Source organism: Apus apus, chromosome Z (genome assembly GCF_020740795.1).
Source record: "Apus apus isolate bApuApu2 chromosome Z, bApuApu2.pri.cur, whole genome shotgun sequence".
NCBI classification, from domain to species: domain Eukaryota; kingdom Metazoa; phylum Chordata; class Aves; order Apodiformes; family Apodidae; genus Apus; species Apus apus.
Window position 1 is genome coordinate 53,421,661 of NC_067312.1, and position 14,347 is coordinate 53,436,007.

The following is a 14,347-nucleotide window of genomic DNA, read 5'->3' on the forward strand; positions in this document are numbered from 1 at the left end:
ACTTTTCAGTCTCCTTACCACTGTCTTATGAAGCAACAGAGAAAGCACATGCCTCACTGCCACCCTTTATATCATGTTAAACCAGAGAGGCACTGTCAGCAAAAGAAAATCACAGGCAATAATATTAATAAAGCTTCAACTAGATAATAGGTGTGGGCAATGGGACTTCCCAGCCCATTTCTAGAGCGGCTGCAAGCAAACAGTGACAGCACAAGGATTAAAAGCACAGATCAGCAAAAGACTGGAGATGCGAATGAGGATGCCCAGATCCAAAACCAGGGAATAGAGTGCAGATGCCCTGCCTGTAGTTAAGGACTGTACAAGCAATGCACCCTGGGCTGCCATGCTACTCCCTGCACCATGGCCCCTCCCCAACACAGGCTGTAGTAGCAGCACTTCTGATAATCTGCTTGGAACTCCTGTACCTGCCCTTGCTGGGCTGTGCCTCCCCTTCTGTTACTTCCTTTCTAACACGAGAAACTGCATCAGAGACATGACAGGCTTCAGGATGCAGGGGAAAGGCACCAGTCAAAACTGCCCAGCCCCAGGAAGCCAAGGCACAGAAAGCCAGGGAGCAACCTTATGCCTCCTTGTGATCCCACTGGGCAGGTGGAGACAGTGACAGACACTGCTTCCTGGTATATTTAAGTTTAGAAAGGAGAGCCCACAACTATCCCATCCAACACATGGACAATGCAGCGGTCCTTCTGCTTGCCTACTGTGACAACACACGAAGAACAGTGCTAAATTCCAGCTGGTTTGCAAACACAAAAGCACTTGCAGAAGGGCTTGCACTAGCCTGTCAAGATTCCTGCAGGAAGCTGTGCTGTGCTGACCCTCACCTGGTCAGAAGGAAAAAAAAACAACCAAAACCAAACAATCACCAAAACCAAACACTATTTTTCCCAATGAAAAGGATGGGCCTCTATTTCTGAGGGCACTGAAAGGTCTGCTGGGATGCTTTTCCAACGAGCAGTTATTTCTCAGCTTTACTCACAGCACTCCTGCTTCCCCTAAGTGATCACACTGTTCTTCTTAACTAGCTAGAACAAAAGCAAGTTTAGACACAGGGCCCCAGCCTGCACAAGGCTCAGGCAGGGCAGTCCAGACAGGGTCAGAGAGCGGACATCCAAAAGTTCAGTGTCTGCTATGGTGCAGCTTGCCCAAGACTGTCCAGGGAAGACAACAAGAGTCTTTCCAGGCAAGGCCTAAATGAATTTAGGATGTAACCTGAACTCCAACAGCTAGCAGATTCTCCCAAGGCCACATGCAGAGGCATGGGCTTCCAGGAGTAAATATGGGTCTCTGACAGAGAGCACTTACCCCGTGCTCCAGCCCTTGCTCAGGCAGCTTGGATAACCACTCAGGCAGCCTGCCTGGCACCATGCACACCACTCAATCTCACCTGGGAGAAGTTCAGCCCATTGAGTGGGTGGCACTGCTCTTCCACTTTCTCCACAGCGCCCGTTTGCTTCCTCAGGCGCTCTGCTTCCTGAGCCAGGTACAGATCCAGGACGGGCACACCTCGTGACTTGATGTCTACCTCTGTCAGAGAGTTCACCATCAGCATCACCCACACTGGCCTCTTCCGCTCCCAGTTGCCAGCAATGGCATTGAAGAGGTAGTCTGCATACAGCCCTTTGCCCCGCTGGTCTGGGGTCATCCAGGATGGCATCATGAGCTTGACGTACTCCAGGTGCCGCTTAAGCCGGCGGTAGATGTCACGAGGCAGAACATCCTGGAGGTTTTCGCCCTGTGGCAGGAGCTGGCAGCTGGTAAGAGCTGAGATGGTATATGGATCAGTGAGGTCCAGCTCAAAGTACACAATGTGGCTCTGCTGGAAGGCCTTCTTGGAGTTCTCTGGGATGAATTCCCAGACACGCGTGTACGGGACATGGATGGTGCCAAAGAAGTAAGATGGGGGATCTCTCTTGATGGTCCACAGGAAGGAGTTCAGCTCACTTTGCTGGAGGAGAGGAAGACACAGCTGAGTAAGTACAGACATTCACAGCAGACCACTGCAGTACAGGATTTAAGGAGAACATGGTGCCAAACCAGCAGGTCAGCTGGCTCAGCAGCTTGCCAGCAGGGACTTGTCCTAAAGCAGCTTTGGTCACACAAAGTCCTCTTTGACCATTCTTTTTCTAAGTCTTGAGGCCAAAATTCAATTTTCATTAATCAAAAACACAAGATTAGCCCTGGCTTTTTCCTCCTGAAAGGCAACACTGGGTCTTCCCAACAGCAATGCCACCCCAGCCCAGGACCTAGGCACCTGCCAAAATCAGCAGCAGAGCACAGCCCAAGAAGGTCATGCTCCAGTCAAGGCATTTATGCAGCTTCCACCTCTTACTGAGTCAAGAGCTGGCATCACTTTGCTGAAGCAGAGCAGGACCAGCAGGGTTTCAATCAACTTCAGCTTGATGTCTCCTCACTTCAGCACAGGAAGATACCTTTCATCAAAGAAACTGCAGTGATGCTTAGTCAGAGGATGCCACAGCATCTTGAGAGAACTTTCTGCTCCATGTGAGACAGCAAACATTCAAGTAACACAAAGCACAGCTGGCAGGCAGACTTGTTGAAGCAGGTAGAAACACAGTTTTACAGGGATGTAGGACATGGCAGACAGACACACCATCAAGACCCCTCAGAGTCCAGTTCTTCTCTTTCTTAAGGAGCAGAGAAGCATACACAATACCTTGGAAAATAAGGTAAGAAATTCTGCAGGCCAAACTCAGTCTGTGGTTTCAGGGCATACTCTTATAAACATAGAGGAGGAAAATAGGAAGAAAAAATCTTCCTATAGATTAACTTTTAAAATGTCTCAAAAAACACACCCATCAGGAAGTCAGAATCAAACTTTAAGTTTGGTCTGCTGGAAAACATGCTTCACAGCATCCCCAGGAATACCAGCGTGCAGGGCTGTGCTCAAGTGCTAAACAATCCCATGAGACAGGAAAGCAGATGGAGCAAAACGGATCCTGCTTTGATCCTGCCAACTCATTTCACACTAGCAGTGGGCACGACCTCCACCACTGACAGCAAGCACCCCCTGGTTCAGTTGTCCTTACTGGAGCAACAGACATGAACCATTTCTATCTGTCTGCACAGACAGGAAGAGTTAGCCTTTGCATGTGAAAGTAAGAGGCCAGGCTTCCAGATGCACTTCAACATCTGGTCAGTCTTTAGCCAGCAGATAAGTCTACCCTCAACTATGAGGCTAAGTGTGCATGTGTGCTGATCTAAGAAGCCTGCCTGACTGCCAAATATGTAACAGGCTGCTTGGAGGAATTTATTGGAAGCACACTGCCTATAAATTTCTGATGCTAAAGAACCAGGGTCAGAAAGGTTAATCTTAAATACTGCTCTGCAATCACTCATTCCAGACAACCTTCTTCAGCAGCTCTTTACATCAAACCCAGATCACAGCTACGGCAGCACTTCAGCAACATGCTGCCACCAGTTTAGCTTACCAGCACAGACTGACCAAGTATAATCCAAAGAGTTCTAAAGACACTTCTGCAGCACATCGAGAGTCTGAAGGATACCTCAAACCATGGTAACACCACACTACAATCCCAGATTCTGTAGGATAGTCCTGGAATACACTCTTGTATTACAGACCATAAAAACTCTCCTGAAGACCATAGGAAGGGGGGAGAACAAACATGATACAGCACCAAGAAATACACAAGACAGAGCAACAGCTGAGAGTGAATCTGACATAGATCCAGGAAGAACATAGGGAAATGAATATGAAAAGTAAAATGAAGGGGAAAAAAAGACAGAGTTCTCTCCCGTCACTAGGAAAATGTCATAGAGAAAAATGTAAGGACACAGCACTGTAGTAGAAAATGAACTGGAAGTAGTCAGCCAGCAAGAAGGAAAGAGGAGAAGTGTTGCGTTTGATCTACAAGCAAGTAAAAAGAAGAGACATCTTGGACAGTCACGAGGTTGGGAGTTCAACACGCCTTCACAAGTCTGATCATGTATGTGACAGTGTTCAAGAACAACCATGACTGCAAAGAATTGTAAGGAACAAGTGGTCACCAGCCAGCTTAAAACTCCCAGCTCCTCTCCTGAATAAATGCAAACAGAACACTCAAACCCAGGCTTTAATGTGGATCATCAGCACTGCTCCAGACTACTGCACATAGCCCAGCTAAGAAGGTGCTTGGCATTGCACTCAAAACTTTTTAGCTCTGCAAATCTCCCCAGCTTTCACAATTGGATACTTAAAGCAGAGTAATATTTACAGCTATTCTTGGTACGACTGAGGAAATCACACAGGCCATCAAGCAGAGAGTAAAGAAAATCTCCCTTTAAAGAGCCAGCTTTAAGGAGGCAGAAGAAAGCAGGCTGAGACCTAGCAAAAACTTTCACACAGTCCTAGAGACAGAGACCATACAAAGCAGAGGGGATGCGCACTCTTCCATGCCCACAGTAGCAGCCATGAACATGCCAAACCACCCCAAGCACCACTCAGGCCTCTGTTCTCAGAACTGCTTGGAACCAGCATGAGGGATGAGGGACCAGGCCTTAGCTTCTCCACCACCGTCAGGAAAGCTCCCCAGACCCTGCAGAGCCAGCTTCTGAGCAGCAAGTGACTCTACAATGGGAGCTCACAAAACTCGCTTTCCCTCCAAAAGGCGGCACTACAGCTGTTTGGGACATGCTAGTGCCGCACACTTCTTTGGCATCTCCTTTTCCTTCAGGAGGTGGAGAAAGGAGTCCCAGCACTGCTCTGCTTCCACGCCAGGCTCCTTGTCACTGTTCGACTCAGGTCTGACAACAACGCTCTCAATCACCTTCCCCTCCCACCCAGGTAGGAAAGGAAAGAGAATGAGAGACTTGGCTGGATTGAAAACTAAACTACACAGCTTTAATTAAACACTAATGATATAAGAAAATATATACAATTATATACAAATATGTTCAGGTATGTGCAAAAGCCTCTTGCCTCCCCCACCCCCAGCAATTCCCACAGCATCTCCTGAGCTGGAACAGTCCTGAAAAATCCCGGAGCTGCTGGAGAAAGCACAGAGTGATGAGGGTCAGGAGAGCTCAAGCCTGGGAGTCGGTGGTGATGAATGGACGGAGTCCTCCCCGGATGCCGCCCATGGAGGGAAGAGAAGGGAAGAAGGAGCAGGAAGGAAGTTGTGTTCTGTGATCTCTGACCTTCTTCTGAGCTTACGTAGATACATGGAATGGAATATCTCAGACAGACAGCAAAACTGGCCAAATTCAGCCTCCTACAGGAGGGTCACAGATCTCCCTGTAGTGTCTGAGCCAGCAGAGTAAAGGTGTGACCTTGAAGACCCAGCAGTTAGAAAAACATTCCACTGTTTGTTATCATTCCTAGCTGGAACACTCTGCTACTAGTTAAAAGAAAGCTTACTGAAGGCGGGGGGGGGGGGGGGGGGGGGGGGGGGGGGAAATCAGTAAAGGGAAAATTGGCTTCATCCTGGCTCAAACCAGGACACCCCTACAAACAGGACAGTACTGCTTCACATGAGAGGGGGCAGGGCTAAGCCCTTGGTGGGACTGAGCAGGTCTGTGCTTCCCCTGCTGTACCTTCTGGTACTCTCACATCCCCGTGCATCTGCCAGAGCTCACACAAGTTTCACTGCAGCTTCAGAGAGGAAAAAGGAAGGGTGTAATCTCTCTCCCAAAACCATAAAAGGAGAGCCATTAAACAATGCTCTAGGCGACTGCAAGATGGCACAGCAGCAGTGCTGAGGCCCGTTCAGCATCACAGTATATGCTGTCACTGACAGCACCACTCTCTCACCTCACTTACCTGAGAGTATGCAGTAGATAAAGGTGCTACAACTCAGTTTTCCTTTGCAGTAGGACTCTTCTACACAGCTGTTACATCAGAAAGGGGTGCTTTAAAACCAGCATAAACTAGAGTAAAAGTAGTGTCCTAGAGGCTTTAGAGAGCTGGATGGTATAGCTCCAGAAATTTCACTTTCAGCAGCTGACAACAAAAAGTCAAGTTCATATGTAGAACAAGACGCATATTTCTATCTCTACTCTCCGATTTATGGGTGATACTTAATGCATTACTTGTGATGGGAAAAACTAGGAGCAAGGGGAAAAAATGAAGGGGCAGCCTAAGGAAGAGACCAGCAGTCCCACAGGAGAACACGAGTCTCCCAATTTGCTACCGCAACAAGATCTGAAGCAGTGTCACACTAACAATATCACACCTCCTTGGTGCCTCAAGTTTAACCTCCCACTACTTGGTCCCAGAATGTATTTCTGAATGCTCAGCACTGTGGCACAGTACCTTCTTCCCAGCCTCACTCCCCAGCTGAACAACAGCTGACTGCAAAATCACTCAGGGTAACAGCCCAGCCAAAAAATTGCTTGGAACAAAAAGGAGACAGGCTTTTCTCCAGCCAGCAGGAAAATGAGGGAGAAGGAAAGATGATACTGTCACAGAGACAATGCACTGGGACCTATGGGATCCACTCCTTTCCACAGCCCATCAGGGTTGTGCACTGGTCAAACACCACTGCCCCCCGTGAGATAATATCAGGGCACATAAGGCCAGACAACACTGCCTCAAAGTGAGTGGACAACAGTGGCAGGCATTGCAGAAATCCTGGAAAAGCATGGTGCACATCAAGGGTTTTTCCTCAGGAGCTAAGCGATGCTCTAGGCAAGAAAAAAAAAAATCACTTCAAAAAAGTTAAAGTGATGTATTGCAGATTAGTAGCTGAAACCAGAGAATGCTAGTCCCAGAACCCACCATCTGCCCTCTAATCACATAGCTGGTTGTCCACAGCTGGCACTGGAAACTCCCATGACCTCCTGTCTTGCTTTTGTCTGCTTCAGCAGAACACAGGCTCTGACTGAGAGATATCTTCAATAACTTTCCAGTAGGTTTGGTTTTCTAAGATTTTTTTTAAAAACAGGCCTCAGATTCTATCAGTTTTAACTACCTCCAGATATTTGCCTTTCCAGCAGTATTTGTATGTCCATCATAGGATGCAACCTGTAGTGTCCAAATACACAAATACCCCTGCATTTGTCAGATACCACACATCCTTTTAGGTGAAGCAGCAGTGGTTGTTCTGCAAGAACGGTGCTAAAAAGTATGAGAGAAAGTGTCATCTGTCTTCTGAGAAACTAGCCTAAAGTGGGCTAAATGGCAAACTAACTGAGAGGAGTAATATTATGGTAAACATGCAGAACACAAAGCAGAAAAAAACAGGAGGAACAAAGAATGCATCTATTGGCAGCCCTCTGAACATCTGGAAGAAGAGCATGGGAGTTCTAAAAAACCAAAACGATTCAAGAGGTGAATACAGGGAATGGACACTCAGAGGGGAAGTAAAATTGATGTTGAAAGACTGAGGAACTGGATATGAACTTCAGACATGGGAAATCTACACATGGTCTGCTTCCATCTACATCCCTTCCATCTTCTGCCTATCCCATCTATGTAGACTAAACATTTTCCAGCACAAAGTGTGTAAAAGGCTGTGCTGGTAGGTGCCTATGTCTTTGTATGTGGCTTCCGTGTCTTCCTGGACCCCTAACCCTCATATTGACCACTTTGCCCTGCAGCCACATCTTCCAAACCTCAGCCCTGGATTGCATTGGTTCTCAGTCCACAATATTATCTTAATTTTAGTTTTTTTGCTTGCTACAGAAACCAAGAGTGTGTGGCATGCAGCTTTTCACACAGGCAGCCCTATAGCTCTCCTTACATGGCTTTCTCCCTCCCTCTTATCTATCTTGTCATGTTCATTTATATCTAATTGAGACAAAGACTATGCCTTTATTCAACACATAAAGTGCCCCATGCATGTATAGCAATGCACATAGGAATCCTAGGCATATTTTTAATAGTCACTCTCTTGAACTTTTGCCCACCTGCATTACTGACACCCTCAAACTCAGCTTAAGACTGTAAGCAGAACTTGCCTCGGATGAACATTGCACCAGCTACAACCATTAAAAAAACACACACTCAGTCACTGCTTGCCAGAAATTAAAAATAAAAATCAAATTTCTGAGTAAAAAGCGAAGGGTTGAGAGCAGACAGATTGCTGGCTCTGCTTGAGTGCACATATGGGGAAAAGTAGCCATTTAAATTAATTGGCCCCCTATTAAGTACAATGGATCATAAAAATACTAAGCTACAACTGTAAGCATTCCATTGTTAATCCCCGGATTCTAGCTTAAAATTTACCAGCACACTCCAGTATTAAGCAAAAAGAAAGCACGACCAGATGACACTACTTAGTTATTGAAATATAATCCAAAGGATTCCAGCATACTTTATTTTACTAACTGTTTTAAACACCTTCCTTTTCTCCTATTTTAAAAGAAATGATGGGGTACACTATATTGGTTGCAGCTTTAACTGTAATTTGAAGTGATGACGAGAAAACCCTCTGAAGTATTGAATGTTCATTCCTTAAAATAACAACTTTTCTCTTCCAGGCACTGATACATGTATTTCTTTCATGACAGAAGCTTTAGGCAATCTGACAAAAAGAAGTATACCAGCAGTCTAGAAAGGTAAGAAAAGAGTTCCCATATAGAATTGACATAAAAACAAAACAAAAAAGAGCCTTCCCTGATAGTGCAGGGCCAAGGAGGAATATTTTTTTTCCCCAAGGGGATGGTGTAAATATTCATAAGGATACATTCATCAGCTTTGCAAATAAGGCAGATGCTGCCACTCCTAGACAGTGTGGCTACCACCACTGTCCTAATGACCCTAGCAAACAGCCTGCCCATACAGGTGGTCTCACATTTTCACGTGAGAGTAATTGGCAGATATTAAGATAATCATGAACACATTTCATCTCCAGTTTTTCTGGTAACTGGCAGTAGGTCAGCCAGTGGCTCCTGAGGAAAATATCCTGCTCGTCCCACCAGATCAGTGAATTACCCACCTCCAGAAGTACAACTTTTGCTGCTCAGGCTCTCAGGGGCTGGCTGCCTCCTTCCTTCTTGCTCTCACTAACTCTTTACAGTAGACTCACAACATTCCACAGCTTTTGGACTTCATGCCCTCAAGGGGAAGGGGGCACCTACTCCAGAGGCTTGACCTGGCTTTGTGGCTATATCAGGGCTGGGCACTTATAAATACAGCTGACAAACTGGTTTCAGACACATGCGAATTGGTAACACACCCTCCCCCACGGCAGGGTTAAGCTCTTGTATAACCCCAGCTCAGGCACAGACCTCCAGAGAGGCACATGTAGCTTGGCACACAGTTGAAAAGGCAGAACCCTAAATCCTAGGAGGAGACATCACAGCCTCTAAGGCTACAGGGGGTGTGGCAGGTGCAGCTGGAGGCAGTGAGGCCCCTAGACCAGGGGCAATATGAAGGCGCATGTGCAAGTGACAGAGAGAAGAAAGGTCACAGAGCAGGCTGTGATGGATGCACTCGACACCCCCTTAACCAAACTAGCAGCAGTTTCATACAAGCTTCAGAGGAGCTGGAGGTCTGAGCCACAGCTGGGCCAAGAACTCCTCTAGGAAGTCCATGAAGATGCAAAGCAACAGTGACACCAGTAAGATGTGGGTACAAGGAGTCTCATGCATATCTCTCACATGGTATGCAATTTGACTACAAGACAGCCACTGTAACTCATCAACAGGACAGCCTAAGTGAGCCTTCTCTAAGCTCTCCATGCTAGGCAGCATGGCTGCATAGCCTCGATACCTCCTTGAGCTGGGACATCTCTCAAGGCTGCTCCTCAAAGCAATGAGATCCCTGGATGAGCACAGTTTGAGTTCCCCCTGAACAGCAACTGAACTGCAAATCAGGTAACTCTCTCCTTTAGCTGGAGGAGTTAACACCCCGTCTTAAGAGATACAAGTTGCTTACCTTAAATAAGTATGTTTTAAATTGAATTAATCACTAAAAAGTTATAATATTGTGTGACTTAGTATGCTGTTTGCTTAGCTTTACTTAGCATGTGTAGCTAGATTTGCTGAAGCCTCAGGCCACAAGCTGTAAACTTCCACTTAGATTTAGAATCATAGAATCATTAAGGTTGGAAGGGACCTTAAGATCATAAAGTTCCAACCCCCAGTTCCAACTGCCATAGGCAGTGAACCCTAACACTAGACCAGGTTGCACAAAACCTCTTCCAACCTGGCCTTAAAGAATGTATACCTATTTAACCAAAACCAGGACTGCCAGAGCCAGCATAAATAAGAGGGAGGCTTCAAGGCCACAAACATCAAAAGCAGCTGCAACTAGGCAAGATAATCGCCCACCTGAAGGCAGTGAAATAATCCAGTGAGGAACAAGAAGACCCCAGGCCAAAATATTACTACTGGACCAGACCACTGCAAGAGGGGCAGGTACATAGTGTGTAAGAGTAAAACTGCCCAGGGTTTTTGTTCAGGTCAGTCCCTCTTCAGAGGGAACTTGAGCTGACCCTGCTGCTGTACCACTCTATTAAAATAATTTATTTTTATAAAAACGTGATGCCTGTGAGTCTGCTACAGGAAACCCAGGGTTTCAATTTTGGACCAAACTAACCCTAGACATTCAGACAGAAGGTAAGTGAATTGGGAAAGCATGACGGAATGTTGAAATCTTAGCTAAGTGATGCATAGAATCGCATGTGCACATATAACCCTTTAGCTATAAACTCCTATCATGTCTTAGCTATAACTAAGCTGTAACTTAGCCACAACTTAGCCAGACCAAGTCTGGGAAGAAGTTTGGATCCAGCTGCACTTAGACTACTCTCTGAGAAGGAGTTTAGAAGGCGAGGGCATCCAGTTTGAACCTCATGATTCAAACAGAGGGTCTCCTTTGCCTTTTTGTATCTCCAGTCCCTGTGTAAATCACTCTAAATGGATTCTAAGCCTATTTTCCCTCAGTATGTTTCCTCCATACAGTAATAGAACTAACCTTCCCAACAAACTCTGCTAAGTCACACTTCTATCTGAACACTCCTCTGCAACACCGACCTTCGTAGTTGCAAAGCTTTCTCACACCCACCCTGCAAAGAGCCCTCTGCGGCTTTGGCACCTCCCGCGTGCAGCAGGTCTGCGTTTACTTCTCCGGGCTCGAAGTTCCCATAACATCTGTGCTGCAGAACGAAACCCTGCCTGGGGCAGGAGATTAAAAAACAAATGGCAAGACACATGTCCCAGGAGCGTCTCAGGTGCATAGCACTTTCCAGTCAGGCTGTTTCTAGGTCCAAGCAGATGCCAACAAGACAGTACGGATGGTCTGTTAACACTAATAGAAGCATTAACACAAAACTAAGTGCAGGAAGGGTCTTCCTACATGGTATTTGGTACTCTTATCTCAGAAGCTTCGGCAAGAACAGCTTTTCTCAGTGTCTGATACTTCATGGGAATGAGACTCTGCTCACAAGCTTCACGCTGGCCAGAACCCCACCCCTACTTTACACCTGGGACTCCCAGCGGAGCTTACCACCCGCTGGAGCCGGGTCAGCACATGCTGCTCTCGGTTGCTACAGTCAAGCTAATGAGGCTGGACATGCAAAACGTAACACAACTTACAACTGTGTTTCTACTCCCGGGGCACGGACGCTTGCCAATCCGACCCTGATCCACCGCGCTCTGCGTTCAGCAGTAAAGCGAGCGGCTATTCCCAGCAGGAATGCCGCCAGCAAGCCGCTCCAGGCGAGACCGTCCGGCTGCGCGCGGCGCGGCTTGTCCCACACGCCGCAGCCAGAAAGGTCCTGCCGGGGCTCGGCCCGGGGTCCTCCTTCTCCGTCACGCCCCTCGCCAGCACCCGGCGGTGGTGGTCCCACCTGGCGCACAGCCCCAACAAACCAGGCTCCGCTCCCCGCCCCTCGCCGCTCCCGCACCCGCCGCAGCCCGGGCTGAGCCGGGGCGGCCCCGCGCACCCACCTTCTCACCACCGCCCCGGAGGGCGAGGCCGTGCTGCCCCCTCCCCCGCCCCGCGAAAGCCCCGCTGCCTTGCCGCGGAGCCCCCGCAGCCGGCACCGGCGGAGCCCCGGGCCCGGCGCTTACCTTCCCCCGGCGCGGGCAAGCGCCGGCGGGGCCGCGGCTCTGGCGCGCTCTGGCCAGCAGGAGGAGGGAGCCCTGCAGCAGGCAGAGCCAGCCGGGGTGCACCATCCTGCTCGCTCCCACGCTTGGCGCTATCTGGGGACGGCTTTACTTTTCCTTTTTTTCGTTTACTTATTCTAATTTAATTTTATTTTTTCCACTGCTCCTGCTTCCACGCCTTTTTTTAAATTTTATTTCTTTTTTTTTTTTTTTAAATTTCCCCTCTTTTGCCTTTTTCGTTGTGGTTTGTAGTCCTCCCTTTTTTCCCTTTTTCTCTTTTTCCAGCCGCTCGGCCCAATCCTAAAGCTCTCGCAGGAGCAGCCCCGTCCCCTGGCCAAGCCCTGCACCCGCTGCCCCCTTCTCTTAAAGGGTCCCGTGCCGGGCGCGGGGGGACGCGGGGGGAGGAAGGGGAGGGCGCGGGGCCCGCCGCACCGGGGGCGGGCGATGGGGCGGCCGCGGGGGGGTCCCCGGGCCCCGCCGGCGGCGAGGCGCTGCTCATAGCAGCGAGACCCCGTCCTGGCCCCGGGGGGCTCGGGCGCCCGCGGGCTCGTCGCGGCAGCCGCGGCAGCGCAGGGTCCGGCAGGCAGCGCAGCCGCCCCGCGACTCTGCCCGCCCGCTGGTCCCGCCTGCCCTCCGCCCTGCCGGGCCCTGCCCTGCCCGCCTCCCCGCTGCCGGTCTCTGCACAGCCCGTAGGTCTCCAGAAGTGAGTATAAGATTGCATAGTATGATTCTGTCCAAGTCTCTTTATTGTCCATCAGCTTCACATTGCGGAGCCGTTCCAGAGCGCACCCGGAGGACTGCGCACAGCTCTGGAGCCCTCCGCACAGGAAAGACATGGAGCTGTTGGAGAGGGTCCAGAGAAAGGGCCACGAAGAGGGGCTGGAGCACCTCTGCTATGAAGACAGGCTGAGGGAGTTGGGGCTGTTCAGCCTGGAGAAGAGAAGGCTCCAGGGAGACCTTAGAGCACCTTCCAGTACCTGAAGGGGCTACAGGAAAGCTGGGGTGGGGCTTTTCACCAGAGAAGACAGTGATAGGACAAGGGTTTTAAACGGAGAGAGGGTAGATTTAAGTCAGACATCAGGAAGAAATTCGTCACCAGAAGGGCAGTACAGTGCTGGAATAGGCTGCCCAGGGAGGTTGTGGAAGCCCCCTCCCTGGAGGTTGGATGAGGCTTTGTGCAGCCTGGTCTAGTGGGAGATGTTCCTGCTTATAGCAAGGAGGTTGACAGATCTTGCAAGGTCCCTTCCAACCTTAACCATTCTATGATTTTATGATTATTGTTTTCTTGTTTCAGAGAATCTGAGCCAAAATTGTGTGTCCGCTCTCCTTTGCACAAGCACTGTGATCTATATCACCATATTTAATTATAAAAATTCTGCAATATTTTCTGAGGAGGCAGGTATTTAAAGCCTCACAAAAGTCTATACTGCTGTTAATCGTAGTCTTAAAAACACTGAGCAAAACCAGAAATACACACATTTTTAGTCTGGTGTGAATTAAAGGAGTGATCTTTCATATTCTCAATATTCCTAAGATGATCTTCCTGATAATTTTAATATGGCATGTGTAATTCACATGTAGCAAAACCATTGGCACTTTTAGGGCTTAAGCTAGGAAAACCTTTCAAGTTAGAATAGTAACTCTTCATAGCCCAGCATGGCATGTAGTGCTATTGTGTGCTACCTCCTGCATCATCTTCAGTTGTTTTAATTAAGGACTTCCACAGCCAGATTCTGTTGAAGCCATAAATAAAAACAACAGAGGTCATATAAAGGGGAAAAAGTCATGTCACTCTGAACTGGTGTCTGTTTGTTTAAATACCAGAATAAGGTCTTAGTTTTAATGCAGGCCTTTCTCCACAAAGCATTCCTCCACCTTCTCCCAGCATTCAATAACAGTAATTTTACCAGTTATACTTTACTAGTTACAGTTATGCTGTGGGGATGAATGGGGATGCTTCTGTTTTTTTGTTGTTCATTTTTTTGCTTGAGTAGCTAGTGAAACTGCCCTTCCACTGGACTATCCATGTACAATGGATGCACAAAGATGGTCTTAAAAGACTACTATTACTTCTTTATAATGTTGACCATTCTTTCTGAAGCTGTGAAAACAAAGCAACAGGCAAGCTGCAGACCAATTGTTTCAGGCTCTTTGCAGACACAGTCAGTCATTGTTTCTTCAGCTTTACTCTATTCTTACTTTTAAACTAACCTTTTTCATCCCAGAGATCTAAATCTCTGTCCCTAGGGTTAAATTCTGGTTCAGAGTTAATGGCAAACTTCCCATCAACTCAAAGAAAGCAAAGGTGCCATTCTTT

General features: G+C 48.0%; 1 protein-coding gene across 1 annotated transcript in view; it reads right to left on the reverse strand.

Moving 5' to 3' along the window:
- TRABD2A (TraB domain containing 2A) overlaps positions 1–12,337 on the reverse strand; it is an 86,240-nt gene extending 73,903 nt beyond the window's left edge. Inside the window, exons 1-2 of the mRNA XM_051643464.1 lie at positions 11,995–12,337; positions 1,406–1,966 (exon numbers count right to left, since the gene is read on the reverse strand). Of these exons, the coding sequence (XP_051499424.1) occupies positions 1,406–1,966; positions 11,995–12,099 (666 nt within the window). The 5' untranslated portion in view covers positions 12,100–12,337. The remainder of the gene's footprint in view (positions 1–1,405; positions 1,967–11,994) is intronic.
- Positions 12,338–14,347: the final 2,010 nt, after the last annotated feature.